The sequence below is a fragment of the Coregonus clupeaformis genome, chromosome 35, assembly GCF_020615455.1.
Source record: "Coregonus clupeaformis isolate EN_2021a chromosome 35, ASM2061545v1, whole genome shotgun sequence".
In the NCBI taxonomy this organism is placed as follows: Eukaryota; Metazoa; Chordata; class Actinopteri; order Salmoniformes; family Salmonidae; genus Coregonus; species Coregonus clupeaformis.
Genome location: NC_059226.1, coordinates 17752160 through 17769697, shown reverse-complemented (window position 1 = coordinate 17769697; position 17538 = coordinate 17752160). Strand labels below are relative to the sequence as shown.

General features: G+C 45.4%; 1 protein-coding gene across 1 annotated transcript in view; it reads left to right on the top strand.

Moving 5' to 3' along the window:
• The window catches only part of LOC121569607 (rho-related GTP-binding protein RhoN), a 30733-nt gene extending 13430 nt beyond the window's left edge, over positions 1-17303 (top strand). Inside the window, exons 3-5 of the mRNA XM_041880696.2 lie at positions 7023-7132; positions 9565-9699; positions 16058-17303. Coding sequence (XP_041736630.2) covers positions 7023-7132; positions 9565-9699; positions 16058-16327 — 515 coding nt within the window. The 3' untranslated portion in view covers positions 16328-17303. The remainder of the gene's footprint in view (positions 1-7022; positions 7133-9564; positions 9700-16057) is intronic.
• The last annotated feature ends 235 nt before the right edge of the window (positions 17304-17538 follow it).

The window sequence follows — 17538 nt, the reverse complement described above, 5'->3', positions numbered from 1 at the left end:
CATAAACAAGGAATACACAGTAGTTCATTGGGAAATGTTTGTTCCTCAGTTGGACACTAACTGGGGAGGAAAGACAGAGAGAGAGGGAGAGATGGGAGAAGAGAAAGAAAAACAGAACTAGAAGGAAGAAGATTGAAGGTTTCCGCCAGGGAGAATCATGTCATATACAGTGGCTTGCGAAAGTATTCACCCCCCTTGGCATTTTTCCTATTTTGTTGCCTTACAACCTGGAATTAAAATGGATTTTTTGGGGGTTTGTATAATTTGATTAACACAACATGCCTACCACTTTGAAGATGCTAAATATTTTTTATTGTGAAACAAACAAGAAATAAGACAAAAAAACTGAACTTGAGCGTGCATAACTATTCACCGCCACTGGGATTTTTGCCCATTCTTCAAGGCAAAACTGCTCCAGCTCCTTCAAGTTGGATAGGTTCCGCTGGTGTACAGCAATCTTTAAGTCATACCACAGATTCTCAATTGGATTGAGGTCTGGGCTTTGACTAGGCCATTCCAAGACATTTAGTCCCCTGTAGCTCAGTTGGCGCTTGCAACGCCAGGGTTGTGGGTTCGTTTCCCATGGGGGGCCAGTATGAAAATGTATGCATTCACTAACTGTAAGTCGCTCTGGATAAGAGCGTCTGCTAAATGACAAAAATTTAAATTTAAATGTTTCCCCTTAAAGTGTTGCTTTAGCAGTATGCTTAGGGTCATTGTCCTGCTGGAAGGTGAACCTCCGTCCCAGTCTCAAATCTCTGAAAGACTGAAACAGGTTTCCCTCAAGAATTTCCCTGTATTTAGCGCCGTCCATCATTCCTTCAATTCTGACCAGTTTCCCAGTCCCTGCCGATGAAAAACATCCCCACAGCATGATGCTGCCACCACCATGCTTCACTGTGGGGATTGGTGTTCTCGGGGTGATGAGAGGTGTTGGGTTTGCGCCAGACATAGCATTTCCTTGATGGCCAAAAAGCTAAATTTTAGTCTCATCTGACCAGAGTACCTTCTTCCATATGTTTGGGGAGTCTCCCACATGCCTTTGGGCGAACACCAAACGTGTTTGCTTATTTTTGTCTTTAAGCAATGGCTTTTTTCTGGCCACTCTTCCGTAAAGCCCAGCTCTGTGGATGGTGTTCTCGGGGTGATGAGAGGTGTTGGCTTTGCAGCTCCTTCAGGGTTGTCTTTGGTATTTTTGTTGCCTCTCTGATTAATGCCCTCCTTGCCTGGTCCGTGAGTTTTGGTGGGCGGCCCTCTCTTGGCAGGTTTGTTGTGGTGCCATATTCTTTCAATTTTTTAATAATGTATTTAATGGTGCTCCGTGGGATGTTCAAAGTTTCTGATATTTTTTTATAACCCAACCCTGATCTGTACTTCTCCACAACTTTGTCCCTGACCTATTTGGAGAGCTCCTTGGTCTTCATGGTGCCACTTGCTTGGTGGTGCCCCTTGCTTAGTGATGTTGCAGACTCTTGGGACTTTCAGAACAGGTGTATATATACTGAGATCATGTGACACTTAGATTGCACACAGGTGGACTTTATTTAACTAATTATGTGACTTCTGAAGGTAATTGGTTGCACCAGATCTTATTTAGGGGCTTCATAGCAAAGTGGGTGAATACATATGCACGCACCACTTTTCCGATATTTATTTCACTTCACCAATTTTGACTATTTTGTGTATGTCCATTACATGAAATCCAAATAAAAATCTATTTAAATTACAGGTTGTAATGCAACAAAATAGGAAAAACACCAAGGGGGATGAATACTTTTGCAAGGCACTGTACAGAGAGCCATAGTGAGACAAAGACAGTGGGAGAGAGTGATAGAAAGCAACACAGCTTAGTCTAGACAGAGACAGAAACAAATATATATATATATATATATATATATATATATATAAATAGAGAGATAGAAAGAGAAAAAGAGAAAGAGAGAAAGAGAGAAAGAGAGCGAGAGAGAGAGAGAGAGAGAGAGAGAGAGAGTGAAATCAAACAGCAGGAGATGAAATGCAGAGTGGGAGGAGAGGAGAGGTGAGAAAGGGGAGGCTCCATCTCCATATCCCCAGAGGCTCAGAGAAGACAGACAGTAATCCAGCTCTCGGCTGGCGGCCACGTCCCCCCCTCTGTCCCCTGCCTGCTCTGTCAGCGGACAGCCCTGCTTTTGAACCTGCAAGTGGGAGAGACACAGGCATTAACTCTACTACAGTGGGGCTTTGAGTCAGATCCTTGCACCGGGGCTTAGCCATCACCCTTCAAAGGCTCTATTTCCTCCAGAGAGAGAAAGAGGGAGAGAGAGAGGGAGCCAGTATAGCTTTGATCAATATCCTTGGCGAGGGGACCACAGACTTGGGGGGGGGGGGGTTAATGGCCATTTAACCCACTGTCACCTCCACTGTCCCACCTGCGCTTTAGAGCCTTTGAAAACCTGACATAGCACACTCTATTTCAGACCACCAGATTCTTTATTGGTGTGTGTGTGTGTAAGGGGTATGTGTGTGTCAGACTGGGAAAAGTACACACCCACAGTGCTCAAACCTTAGAACTAATGGAGGGGAAAGAGACCAACCCAGCAGAATCCTTTGTGCAACATGATGAAAGGATATTGTTTCTAGATGCACTATATAACGTCCTGGGGTGGCATCTACTAGCCTGCAGTACAAGCCCTCTCTAAAGGTGTCTGGTCTGGCAAGACATAGTGTTTTTCTCTCTCTGTAAGCAATGTTTTTCAAGCATGAGCTTTGCTTGAGTGGAAGGCTAGAGGCCAAACCTCCCCATTACTAAAGACTCTGGACATCTGCAGTGAAAGCTCTAATGTCCTCTCAACCACTTATAGGACCAAGAGCCTTCATCCCCCTCGCTTTCCTCTCCTCTTCCTCCCTCCCCTTCTCCTCTTGGTTACCTCTTTGCCATCAATGCATCAGCTCCTTGCGGATACACTCCGTCCTCACTCTCCCCCTCTACCTCGTTCCCCTGCTCTCTCGCTCCCTCCGTCTCTCACCTCCTTTCAGGGCTGCACAAAGAAGCCATTTGCGTCGCCGCAGGTTGCTATGATACTCAGTCAGCACAAGTTGAAATGTTTTGCTGCTCTTTGAAGGTGGTATTAATGGGGAAAACAGCTGCGGGTGTTAGAGAGAAAGAGAGCAATAGAGAGTGGGTATGTGTGAGCACATTTGTATATTTGAGTGTTTGTGTGTATGGTCTGTGGCTAGTTTGATTCTACTGTTTCTATGGACCCAGCACAGTATGCATCAGTCACTGTTTTTGAGAAAGTGGGCGTCTGCATCTGTGTTTGTGTGTCTGTCTATGTGTGTGTGTGTCTGTGTCTCTGTGTGTGTGTGTGTGTGTGTGTGTGTGGTCTAATCAGCCTGTGTTTGTTGCTGTGGACTCCCTGCCGTATGCTCATTAGACGACTTCTGGGCAAAGGCTGCTCTTTCCCCGTCTCTTTGCTGGAAGCCATTACAATGGCCTCTTTCTCAGCTGCTCCTGCACCCAGCAAAAACCCTTTAACCATGATTCATGTCTCCACAAGTAACCAGACATATCCCAGTTCAAAGAGGCGTAATCATACTGGTAATGGTACAATATAGTTCTTCAACACGCAAATTAAATTATATACAATTATGTTTTGATACTTTTACCCAAAACAGGCATTATACTTGATGAAGTCATTTTCTCTCAAAAACTGTTAGGAAAATTGGACAATGTCGCCCCTATTAACGACAACAACAATCGAGGCTTATATCATTATTTATTTTTCCAGCACAGACTGACTTGTTATAAAAGTTCCTAAAACATGAACAATATAATTACTGTATCTCATCACAATACAGTCTGATCAGGAAGTCATGGCACGCATCTCTTTGTGGCAGCACTCCCTTGCTCATAATTAAATCCAGGGACTTAACAGTCCCTCAAGGCTTAAATGAAGTCATAGCAGAGGCCTTTAGGCCTGAATAGTATGTGTTAGCGCTCCAGTGAGTCTGTGCCTGTATCCTACTACTATACGGTAAGTCCCTTGGGATGTTAATGGCCTTTGAGAAGGCTGGCCTCTTGGCTTCTCTTACCCTCCATTCAGACGAAGAGGCCCTTTCCTTCTGCCATGCCTCTTCTTCTCTGTAATTAGTACAGTGGACATAAAGACAGCCATCCTTTCTTCCTGTCGGAGGTGGCTAGTGCTGAATCAGGCTAATGTTAACGGTAGGCATTTTGTTTGGGGTGTTTTATGCCCGTCCCTGGCATTGAGGGGCAGATTTGGTTTGGCAGTGCCAGTCCTGAGTGGGCTGGGCCAGGTTCTGCCTGTACCCCTCCCCCCTCCTGCCCCATCTATCTTGTCCCTCCTCCCCTCCCTGACTGGAATTCAATTGACCTTTTGTTCTATCGCACAGCCAACGGCATGAGCCCCACCTTCTCTCCTCTCGTAACGGTCCTATACCTCTTTTTTTGTTCTGTCCCGTCCAACACTTTCATTACCCATCTGCACAGCACCCAACTCACCCATCAAACTGTGAAAAGGGGGCCTCGCTTTTGGCAAGAGCCGCTGAGGAATCTTATGAGTGACGAAAACAGCATCTCTCCTCCTCCTGCTGCTGCTGATGATGGTGGTTATGGAGATTGGCTTTTATTTGTGTCTGCTCGGGTTGTTTTACACACTGTACTTTTCCTCCTCCCTCTTTTTCTCCCTCCCTCCCCCTTCTTTCTCTCAGAGGACTTTTCTGACTTTGTAAAAGTCCTGAGGTGGCTCCTCTGTCGCTCTGAGGTTCTGTGACTAGGCCTGCCGTGCCCGTCACCTGTCAATCATGTTGATCTGTAGGATTGATCCCCTCACACACTCCCTCCCTCTCTTCTCTCTCCTCACACACTCCCTCCCTCTCTCCTCTCTCCTCACACACTCCCTCCCTCTCTCCTCTCTCCTCACACACTCCCTCCCTCTCTCCTCTCCCCTCACACACTCCCTCCCTCTCTCCTCTCTCCTCACACACTCCCTCCCTCTCTCCTCTCTCCTCACTCACTCCCTCCCTCTCTCCTCTCCCCTCACTCACTCCCTCCCTCTCTCCTCTCCTCACTGCAGGCCTGTTGTGGTGTGATACATACTAAAGATCACCTTTGGTATCACAGCACCTCGTAACCAATCAGGGCCCTGCATTGTTAGATACACTGCTGAATGGTGGACCTGCTGTCCGTGTGATAGGGCTAGTGGAGAGTTTGTTTGTGTGCGAGTGTGTGTGGGCATGTGAATGTGCACGTGTGTGAATGCGTGCATGAGTGTGTGTGTCTGAGCACAGCTCTCTCAGCAGTAATCTTGTGACTGTGTAAATAAGTCTCTAACAGGGTCTAACAGTGATAGTTTCCTAATGACTGACTTCCTGCTGCTGTGAGGACTGCTTCTTCTCTGAGATACACTCCCTGGCTCTGACTGGGACCCCATTGTTTGTATTTGAGATGTCGCTCTGTTCTGTGTTACTCTGTTGCTCTGTTGAAAAGGAGAACAGGAGAAACAGGAAGAGTGAACTCTGGCTGCAGAAGCTAAATGAATGAACGTCTAACAAACTTTGAAACAACTTTTCAATGGTTATATGAAAAAGAATACATTTGTAAAGCTTCCTTCCTATGCACTCGTAATCTCAAGCGTACAAAGGCCAACCCTCGCACATGTACATTCTCTCTCACTGAAGTGTAACAGCCTTTGACCCTTTAGGACAGGGTGCCTGTTGCATTGTCCTGTGAGGTGATGGCTCAGGTCAGGGCAGGGCGGCTAGCTGAATGGGTCGGGCTATGGACCGCGTGCAGCCATTGTGCAGGCCTCATTCCACCACAAACAAAGAGAACATAGCCCTGCTAAAACAGGCGCTACTACCATTGTGTCCAGCCCAGTTCACTGGCACAGAAAGCCTGTGCTGCTTCAACAGCCTGCCATGGCATTATGTTGAGGCCATCCCTGAGTACAGTAACAATGTTAACATCACACTACTCTACATGCCAGACATCAGGTACAGGCTGTTTGTATAGTGTAGGCTTCTAGTGCTCTAACTAGGTGGCAATTCAGTTGACATTTCAGGTTAAAATCAAGTCAGTCTGTCTCCTAAGAAAAGCAATAGCAGAGTCAGATTCCTTGTGTCCATTCCAACAAATTTCTGTCCCCATGCTCTAGAGTGATGTAGGCTTGTGTTGCCTATATCTCAGGGGAGCCAGGATGGGACCACAGCCACATCCCCAGACAGGATCCCTGGGAGCCCAGGGAGTTTTACAAGCCTCCTAATGAGAGCAGTCGGGGAATGGGAGAGAGGAGAGAGGGGGAATGGGAGAGAGGAGAGAGGGGGAAAGGAGTGGTTGTGGTTCTGCTGTGGTGCCACTCTGCCTCCAAAATGGATGAAGGTACAGAAAAGAAAGAGAGAGAGAGTGAGATGTGTGTGTGGACAAGATTGAGTTCCAAGAGAAGAAAGAGAGTGTGTGTGTGTGTGTGTGTGTGTGTGTGTGTGTGTGTGTGTGTGAGAGAGAGAAATCTCAAGAGCGACAGAGAAAGAGAGAGCGAGAAAGCGCTTTGCCCTTTGTACCCGCGACCATTGTCATTTGGGATGTGCACAAGGACCTAGCTCCTCTGCCAACTACAGTTCACGTGTGTGTGCTTATCACAATGCCCCTGCCTACCCCTCTACCACCTCTTAAGCTGAGGGAGGGGAAGGGGGGGGGTCACAGCTGGGCACATCTGTGTGCTTGTGTATAGGGAGGAGACTAAGGACACTCCCATCTGCACACAGCTGTTTATATCAATGGGTGTTTGCGTCAGCAGAAAGTGTGTGATGCTGTGATGCTGTGCTGCTCCCTGCTGTAATGGTTAAGTGTACAATATGTTAATGCCCATTTGTTAAACAGCTTCGTCCTCCAGGGTGTACATGTGTCTATGGGATTAGCAGGGGCTGCCAACCGTTCACATTCTATTTGAATCATCTGGGTTAAAGGAGGTAAAGGGATAGTGTACTGACAGGGACTAACTGTATGTGTGTCTGTGTGTCCACAGGTTCCTCGTATTATGACAACGTGCGGCCGTTGGCCTATCCTGACTCAGACGCTGTGCTCATCTGCTTTGACATCAGTCGCCCAGAGACTCTGGACAGTGTCCTGAAGAAGGTCAGTATCTTCCTCCTCCTCTTCCTCCTTTTCCTCACACTCCTCCTCCTCCAACTCCTCCTCCTCCTCTTCCTCCTCCTCACTGGTCAGTCACAACCAGGGTATATAACCATCATGCCCTGACTGGAGAGAACATGGTTTATTAACATTCTCATCCAAACTGTTCTTACTTCACTTCTCATATAGAGTTCCCATGCTATCTATAGCCAGCACACATTCTGACCCGTCAACAATAGAGTAAATCACGATGGGGGTAAGAGCTACCCCCCTTTATCTCCATGAAACAAGCAGGGCTACTTGACCCCTGACCCCTATAGGAAAGGGAGGTCAGACTGGAGAATGAGAGGAGGCCTTGGAGCCCGGTTGGGGTGGGATTTGGAGTGGAGTTCCAGCAATGGCAGATTAGCTATGCAGCAACCAATCAAAGAGCAGCTGTTTAAGAAGGAGACCGAGTGTTTATGTGAATCTAGGTATTTATGAGAGTTTCATATTAAATGAGAAGCCAGGACAGATGCTGGTAGTTAACGTTTTTATGGTGGCTTTTGGGTGTGATATGTTGATACTGGGAAGCAAACCAGCGAGAGTGTGGTAAGGTGTGGAGGTGGGGTGGTGAAATGTGGTCATGGGAATGTTTTACAGCTATTCTCAGGCTTATGAGAGAGTTTGTGTGTGTCAGTAAGTGTGTTTGTTATGACTGTAGTATATGTGTAATGTGTGTGTGTGTTTGTGTCATGTGAACCAGGCTTGGTGGCCCTCAGCGGTCTCTCAGTAGTCCTCCATCTTGAGGCCATGTGTGGCATGTCCCTTTGAAGGTCTCCTCCTGTGAGCTCAGGACATTGTAAAGACATTCCTACGGCGGCTCTGTTGACGTGTTTAGTGGTCTGGGGGGAGCTGGTAAAACACTCCCCACCCACAGGCTCTGTAGACCTAACCCACGCAACAGCTTGGTTCTACCCACCCGTCTCAGTTTCAGGGCTCAGTGGCGCCGTCTGTCGACATGGCTTTTGGTTTTCCCATGAATCCCCTGGTAGGGGTTGCCATGACCCCCTGACCCCTAGCTGTCGGCCCAGTAATTTTTAAAACCTGGGGCTCATGGAAACCTGTTGCCCAATCACCGTCCCAAATTAGACTCTTGACCTCTGTGACCTTGCCTGTCACCAAGGTCATCAGATGACAGGAGCGGGAGAGGATTGAGAATGGGGGTGCAACGTGATTGGATGGTATTGAAGAGATGGGGGTAGAGCATGGGGGGTCAAAGGTTGTTTAACTCTTGATGGATGGCTGCACACCCCTGCGTTCTGCATGTGGCTCCTGGATGAATTCAGACATGGTGGATGTTTTGAGGTGTGTTATTTGGTATTTGTGTGGCAGGAGGGCGGGACAGTGTTTTTCCAGCTGAGTCTGAACGATGACATTTAATCTCACAGGGTGTTGTTTCAACTGGACTGCACATGGTTTTCTGTTCTGTACTCTATCTAAAATAGCTCTATTTAGAGCACTGATTTAATTGAAACAGTTTCCCTATTATTGTGAAATGCTAGATTCCTCTGAGATCTAATCATAGATCTGCATATTCATCTAACTTAATGAAGCTGGGAGACTCACACAAATACACAGGATACTGAACAGAAGTCTCACAGGGAGACCACGAAAGCAAAGTCATTCATTTACATTCATTTAGACTAATGAGATAACCTAATGTCTATTACAGAGAGATTTAGGTGAGACAAATAAAAGGTTAATTCTCTTTGGTTAAGGGGGGCCAGGGTCAACCCCCCTCCTCTATGAGCTAAGTGGCCTGGGTAGAGTCCTGGGGATCGCAGGTCAGGGTAGGTTGGGCCAGAGAATGTAAAGGTCCTCTCTGTGGAGTCATTCCACTGTTCCATAGGAATGTCCTGCTGGTGAGGTGACCTGACTGATGAGCGCTGCTGGCTATTTACTGATGCTCTGTCTGTCTGTCTGTCTGTCTGTCTGTCTGTCTGTCTGTCTGTCTGTCTGTCTGTCTGTCTGTCTGTCTGTCTGTCTGTCTGTCTGTCTGTCTGTCTGTCTGTCTGTCTGTCTGTCTGTCCGTCCGTCCGTCCGTCCGTCCGTCCGTCCGTCCGTCCGTCCCGTCCGTCCCCGTCCGTCCCTCCTCCCTCCCTCCCTCCCTCCCTCCCTCCCTCCCTCCCTCCCTCCCTCCCTCCCTCCCAGACCTGGATCAAATTGAGGTGTGCTTGAGTTGGCTTGGAATTTGCACTTTTGGAACTATTCCATTGGTTCCATAATTGTACCGGGCAAAAACGAGTATTTGACATATACAGTACTTCTACTAGCTCTGAACTGTCTGTCTACCTCTCTTTCTGTCTATATGTTAACCTCTGCCTGTCTGTCTGTCTGCCTCTCTCTTTATGTGTCTTTGTTAACATGCTCCTGTCTGTGTGTCCATCCCACAGTGGCAGGGGGAGACCCAGGAGTTCTGTCCCAATGCCAAGGTGGTTCTGGTGGGTTGTAAGCTGGACATGAGGACAGACGTCAGCACCTTGAGAGAGCTGTCCAAGCAACGCCTCATCCCCGTCACACACGAACAGGTGAGCAGAGGAAGAGGAGTGGGAAAGGATGGAGGGATGAAGAAATGAAAGAGTGAGAGAAAAACACACAGCAGGAAGGAGATCTTTAAAAAAGAGAATGAGAAACCAATTGAGGTATAATGAGACACCCATGGGAGAAGAGAGAGATAGAGCCAACCCATTGTCAAACTAGCTTTAACCCTTAACCCAGCGTTGATGTAGCCACCCACAGTTGCTATATCAACAGGGCACACATACATTATGTACATATTACCTAATACATAGAAACACACTGAAGCAGACATTTTGCAGAGGTTGGCATTCTGACTCTAATATGCTGACAGCTGACAGCGAGAGGTTGGTTATTGTAAAGGGTGTTTAGGGGGTAGCAGGGTGGGGGGTAGGTATGTATAGGATTTATGTCTCAGGAGTAGGGCTGTTGCGGTGACCGTATTACCGCCACACCGGCGGTCACGAGTCATGAAGGCAGTCAAATTCCACATGACCGTTTAGTCACGGTAATTAGGCTTCTCCAAGCTCTGATGAATGCTGCTGGTCATTAGTAGCCTACCAAACTTGCTAACTGCCTGGTACTCAGCACTCTATTGTCCCTCTAATCACTCTGACATCAATGCAAATATAATTGAAAATCTAATCAAACACTTCATGAGAGCCCATGAGCTCATGTTGCGTAACATTTCTATAGGATATGCAATTGCGGGAGAAAACAGAGTGATTTCCTCTACTAAAAAGAGGAGCATCCCATCAGCTTTCTATAGGCTAGGCCTACTATATTTATTTCTCAACCTTCCTAATATTAAGCACATTGCTTATATTTACAACAGGAGTATAGCCTACCTGGCTGACATGAAAATAAACCTCCATTCGCTATTTAAGTGCATAGATCCGGTGACTGTGCTGGCCACTCCATTATAGACAGAATACCAGCTGACTGCTTCTTCCCTAAATAGTTATTGCATAGTTTGGAGCTGTGCTTTGGGTCATTGTCCTGTTGTAGGAGGAAATTGGCTCCAATCAAGCGCCGTCCACAGGGTATGGCATGGCATTGCAAAATGGAGTGATAGCCTTCCTTCTTCAAGATCCCTTTTACCCTGTACAAATATCCCACTTTACCACCACCAAAGAACCCCCAAACCATCACATTGCCTCCACCATGCTTGACAGATGGCATCAAGCACTCCTCCAGCATCTTTTCATTTGACTCCTCCAGCATCTTTTCATTTGGTCTGCGTCTCACAAATGTTCTTCTTTGTGATCCGAACACCTCAAACTTCGATTTGTCTGTCCATAACACTTTTTTCCAATCTTCCTCTGTCCAGTGTCTGTGTTCCTTTGCTCATCTTAATCTTTTCTTTTTATTGGCCAGTCTGAGATATGGCTTTTTCTTTGCAACTCTGCCCAGAAGGTCAGCATCCCGGCGTCGCCTCTTCACTGTTGACGTTGAGACTGGTGTTTTGCGGGTACTATTTAATGAAGCTGCCAGTTGAGGACCTGTGAGGCGTCAGTTTCTCAAACTAGACACTCTAATATATTTGTCCTCTTGCTCAGTTGTGCACCGGGGCCTCCCACTCCTCTTTCTATTCTGGTTAGAGCCAGTTTGCGCTGGTCTGTGAAGGGAGTAGTACACAGCGTTGTACGAGATCTTCAGTTTCTTGGCAATTTCTTGCATGGAACAGCCTTCATTTCTCAGAACAAGAATAGACTGACGAGTTTCAGAAGAAAGTTATTTGTTTCTGGCCATTTTTATTCTGTAATCGAACCCAAAATTGCTGATGCTCCAGATACTCAACTAGTCTCAAGAAGGCCAGTTTTATTGCTTCTTTAATCAGCACAACCGTTTTCAGCTGTGCTAACATAATTGCAAAAGGGTTTTCTAATGATCAATTAGCCTTTTAAAATGATAAACTTGGATTAGCAAACATAACGTGCCATTGGAACACAGGACTGATGGTTGCTGATAATGGGCCTCTGTACGCCTATGTAGATATTCCATAAAAAATCAGCCATTTCCAGCTACATTATATATTATCACTTGTGAATGATGCCCTGCATAAGAAACTGCCTTTTTTTTGCTACTTGTTCGAATCATAGTCGCACACCTCATGTAGCCTAGCCCATACGCCTAAATGTTTTAACAAGGTTGAGAGAATGCCAAGAGTGTGCAAAGCTGTCATCAAGGCAAGGGGTGGCTATTTGAAGAATCTCAAATATAAAATATATTTTTTTGGTTACTACATGATTCCATATGTGTTATTTCATAGTTTTGATGTCTTTACGATTATTCTACAATGTAGAAAATAGTTAAAATGAAGAAAAACCCTTGAATGAGTAGGTGTTCTAACACTTTTGACTGGTACTGTACATACATACATACATAAACTTCATTTTGTAAAATATATTTTCCTTTATTACTTTCTAACCCTACCACCCCTCCCCTAATTGGAGTAAACTAGTGAACACAGTCTATTTTACAATAGTTCTATTTTGTTTGTTTTTACTCCTGTCCTTCCTCTACCCAAAACCTCTCCCATCTATTTCTGATGTCCATCCGGGTTGATTTGTATTTGCCATATCTTTCCAATCAAATCAATTTTTATTTGTCACATACACGTATTTAGCAAATGTTATTGCGGGTGTAGCGAAATGCTTGTGTTTCTAGCTCCAGTGCAGTAATATCTAACAATATCTAACAATTTCACAACATATACCCGATACACACAAATCTAAGTAAGGAATGGAATTTAAGAATATATACATATATGGACAAGCAATGACAGAGCGGCATGGACTTTATACAGTAGAATATTTTAGAATACAGTATATACATATGAGATGAGTAGTGCAAGATACAGTGGGGGAAAAAAGTATTTAGTCAGCCACCAATTGTGCAAGTTCTCCCACTTAAAAAGATGAGAGAGGCCTGTAATTTTCATCATAGGTACACGTTAACTATGACAGACAAAATGAGAAAAAAAATTCCAGAAAATCACATTGTAGGATTTTTAATGAATTTATTTGCAAATTATGGTGGAAAATAAGTATTTGGTCAATAACAAAAGTTTCTCAATACTTTGTTATATACCCTTTGTTGGCAATGACACAGGTCAAACGTTTTCTGTAAGTCTTCACAAGGTTTTCACACACTGTTGCTGGTATTTTGGCCCATTCCTCCATGCAGATCTCCTCTAGAGCAGTGATGTTTTGGGGCTGTCGCTGGGCAACACGGACTTTCAACTCCCCTCCAAAGATTTTCTATGGTGTTGAGATCTGGAGACTGGCTAGGCCACTCCAGGACCTTGAAATGCTTCTTACGAAGCCACTCCTTCGTTGCCCGGGCGGTGTGTTTGGGATCATTGTCATGCTGAAAGACCCAGCCACGTTTCATCTTCAATGCCCTTGCTGATGGAAGGAGGTTTTCACTCAAAATCTCACGATACATGGCCCCATTCATTCTTTCCTTTACACGGATCAGTCGTCCTGGTCCCTTTGCAGAAAAACAGCCCCAAAGCATGATGTTTCCCACCCATGCTTCACAGTAGGTATGGTGTTCTTTGGATGCAACTCAGCATTCTTTGTCCTCCAAACACGACGAGTTGAGTTTTTACCAAAAAGTTCTATTTTGGTTTCATCTGACCATATGACATTCTCCCAATCCTCTTCTGGATCATCCAAATGCACTCTAGCAAACTTCAGACGGGCCTGGACATGTACTGGCTTAAGCAGGGGGACACGTCTGCCACTGCAGGATTTGAGTCCCTGGCGGCGTAGTGTGTTACTGATGGTAGGCTTTGTTACTTTGGCCCCAGCTCTCTGCAGGTCATTCACTAGGTCCCCCCGTGTGGTTCTGGGATTTTTGCTCACCGTTCTTGTGATCATTTTGACCCCATGGGGTGAGATCGAGGGAGATTATCAGTGGTCTTGTATGTCTTCCGTTTCCTAATAATTGCTCCCACAGTTGATTTCTTCAAACCAAGCTGCTTACCTATTGCAGATTCAGTCTTCCCAGCCTGGTGCAGGTCTACAATTTTGTTTCTGGTGTCCTTTGACAGCTCTTTGGTCTTGGCCATAGTGGAGTTTGGAGTGTGACTGTTTGAGGTTGTGGACAGGTGTATTTTATACTGATAACAAGTTCAAACAGGTGCCATTAATACAGGTAACGAGTGGAGGACAGAGGAGCCTCTTATAGAAGAAGTTACAGGTCTGTGAGAGCCAGAAATCTTGCTTGTTTGTAGGTGACCAAATACTTATTTTCCACCATAATTTGCAAATAAATTCATAAAAAATCCTACAATGTGATTTTTCTGGATTTTCTTTCCTCAATTTGTCTGTCATAGTTGACGTGTACCTATGATGAAAATTACAGACCTCTCTCATCTTTTTAAGTGGGAGAACTTGCACAATTGGTGGCTGACTAAATACTTTTTCTCCCCACTGTATTACCCAATACATAGAAACACACTGAAGCAGACATTTTGCAGAGGTTGGCATTCTGACTCTAATATGCTGACAGCGATGTGGAGGTTGGTTATTGTAAAGGGTGTTTAGGGGGTAGCAGGGTGGGGGGGTAGGTATGTATAGGATTTATGTCTCAGGAGTCGAGACACATTTTACCATGAGATTATATATTCATGCAGATTTAGGGATTTTGAAAAGGCGGAATAAATCGAAAAACAGACTTTGATAAATGAGGCCTTTTTTCGCACGCTGACACATCCTCTAAGCCAGTGGCATGGTAGGATGGAGGGAATGAGGGAGGGGGTGATAAACAGGTCAGTAAATCTGTGAAATAATTATCTTTTTGCGTGTTTCTTTTTGACGCTCTCCCATGTCTGACATACACAGAGTAGAGGGGCTGTGGGGCTGTTTCACCCCCCATACACACACAAAGCCCAGGGAACAGAGGCCCTTTTCCACGGCTGGCTGTGAGCTGGCCACGGGGCAAAAACCAGATCCAGTCCCCCCCCCCAAAAAAGCAAAGAAAAAAATATATTAAGCATGTAAATAAAATAGACAAAGAAAAGATAGAGTGGGATATCATTAAGCTCATGGAAGATTGCCAAGGACAATGTTTCAGAGGCTCATGTTAGGGCTATTCTGTTTTTGTTCTACGTCATACTCTATTTCTGTCTGAGGCAGTTACTGTACTGTACTGACCTGTCTATAATTGCCAGGGAATCTGTGTCACATACAGTACAAGCACCAGGCAGGCTCCCAACAACCAACTTTTGCTGATCTAATCCAATATCCCCCAGCTTGTTATCCTGTTGTTGATCTCAAATTGAATTCCGGTAAGAGAGTTGAGGAGTCACAGGCGAGGTGACCACAGGGTGAACCCCACACATTACACACTAATCTGGCCACAATCTGATAGAGTTTTGCTGCTTGTCAGGCCCATCTCTCCCTCTCCCTTCATTTCTCTCAACCCCCCCCTCGCTCTCTCTCACCCTTCCTTAATCTCCCTCCCTCCCTCTCAATCTCTCTCTTTTTCTCTCCCTCCCTCCCTACCTTCCTTCTCTAAATCGGTGCTTCCACCTAATATAGACTTTTCCTTTCATATGTGTGACTGTGTGAGGAAGGAGCCTTGATAAGATCACACCAGGCTTTATGAAAGGCCTCATCTGTGTGTGAGTGCATGTAATCCCCAGAGAGGGCCATTGGAGATGTACTGTACTGCCTTCTCATCTGTTACTGCATTAGTGCTAGGCTGTCCCCATACGACTCTGGGTGTAAAGACAAACCAAAGTAAAACAGGGAAACAGACCAATGCAGAATAAGGAGAGATAGCCTGAGAGGAGAGGGCAAATACAGTACCATAGAATTCTAAACTGCAACTTCATCTGTTCAATGTATCCTTTCAGTCAGTGAGCTTTGATAACACTGGACCTGGGGGGAAGCAGGCAGCAGTTTCTCCTCTCTCCCATACATATACATGTACCAGACAATGGGAGGGAACACTGGCCCACTGAGCTCTCTGTTGTGGGCATTCTGCTCAGTTTAAACAGCAACACCAGAACATGGGAGGAGAGAGAGAGAAAAAAGAGTGAGACAGAGAGAGAGAGAGAGAGAGAGAGAGAGAGTCATGGATTATTCATTAGATGGGTTGCAGGTTCAACTGTCTGCACTGTAGACATTATGTTTAGACCAGCAGCATCTCTGTGGCTCCTGCTTGTCTCTCACTACAGTTACATGAGATCATTGGTGCTAGGTTATGGCGCATTAACTGTCATGGTACCTCAAGAAGAACAGTATATACTATTCACAACAGCAGGATGTTGTTGATGATGATAAGGATGATGTTGTTGATGTTGATGATGATGATGGTCTCTAACCCCCTCCCTCCTCTCCTCCCTCCCCTCAGGGTAGTGGGTTGGCCCGTCAGATAGGTGCGGTAGCCTACGTGGAGTGCACCTCCAAGGTGTCGGAGAACAGCGTACGGGACGTGTTCCACATCACCACGCTGGCGTCTGTGCAGCGGCCACACAAGCCTCAGCTGAAACGCAGCAGCTCCCGCAGGGGCCTCAAACGGGTGTCCCAGCTGCCCCTGCCTCCCCTGCCCGGTCGGACTGATACCCTGGATCCTGCCCCTGCCTTGCAGAAGGACCGGGCCAAGAGCTGTGTGCTCATGTAGAGACCCACCAACACAAATATATATATACAGTACAGTATGATACACAGAAATATATGACAGACAGAGGAACTCTATTTATTGTTTTTGTTTTGTTCAACTTATTTAATTTTTTAAAGAAATCCTCTATTATTCTCGTTTTGCACTGCTGAGGAACAAGGACAAAAAAAGAAGAAATATGCTTTTGTGTGTGTTTGCGAATCTTTTTGGAGCTGTTTACATCTTCTTCTTTTTTTTTACTGATGGACGGTGAAGTGGACTGGTTCTCTCGAGACAAAGTCTCAGGGTGGAGAGAGGGGAGGGGAATAGGAAGTGCTGCATGGTCCTGGAGTAGGGTTTGTGGAGTGCACTGACTGAGGGATCAACCCTTAACACAAGGATGGCACAACAGCCATCTTTACTGGATGGCTGGAGGAGAAGATTTTCATTTTGTGGAGAAGGTAGTGGAGGAGTTGAATCAGGAAGATGGAACAAGAAACTTGTTTTTTCACAGTGGACAATGGACATGGTTGCTGTTGCTATGCTATATTGTGATAATACTTCCTGTTGCCATATGTGAGAATAGAAACATGTTAAAAAAAAAATGCATAAAAGGAACTCTTATTGAATGGGTAAATGATGGGAGTGGGTCAGACAGACAGAACTACAGAAGTCAGTTTGATATTGCTTTTGTAACCAGATTTAACAACATGAAGAATGTGTGGAGTTTTCCTCAGATTATTCAAACCACAAGTGCTTTCTAGAAAAAAGTAACTTTACATGTCTGTTTTTGTAATAATTTAACACTATTCTATGCGTCAACTCAGATCATGTCAACTTGATTCACTGAAGCTATTGCTGTTGTCATTATGTTAAGATGTTACTTTGTGGGAAATATAGCGGTAAAATGTTAGGGCTATTTTGCTGTATTTTCACCTACTCTAAAAAGTCTAAAATAAAGCAACAGCTTGACTGTAGGGAGAATAGACTTCCTCTCTGACCCATGTCTCTTCATTGTGTTTGAGAATATATCAGTGCTGTCACAAACAGTACATAACCAGTCTGTCCCACTGGGCACAGATGTCAATTCAACATCTATTCCACGTTGGTTCAACATAATTTCATTGAAACGTTGTGGAAACAAAGTTGATTCAACCAGTGGGGTGTGACCATCTTCTTGTTATTACTCAGCCCAAACAGATGAATGTTAGCTGAGGGTCCAGCCTGATCTAATC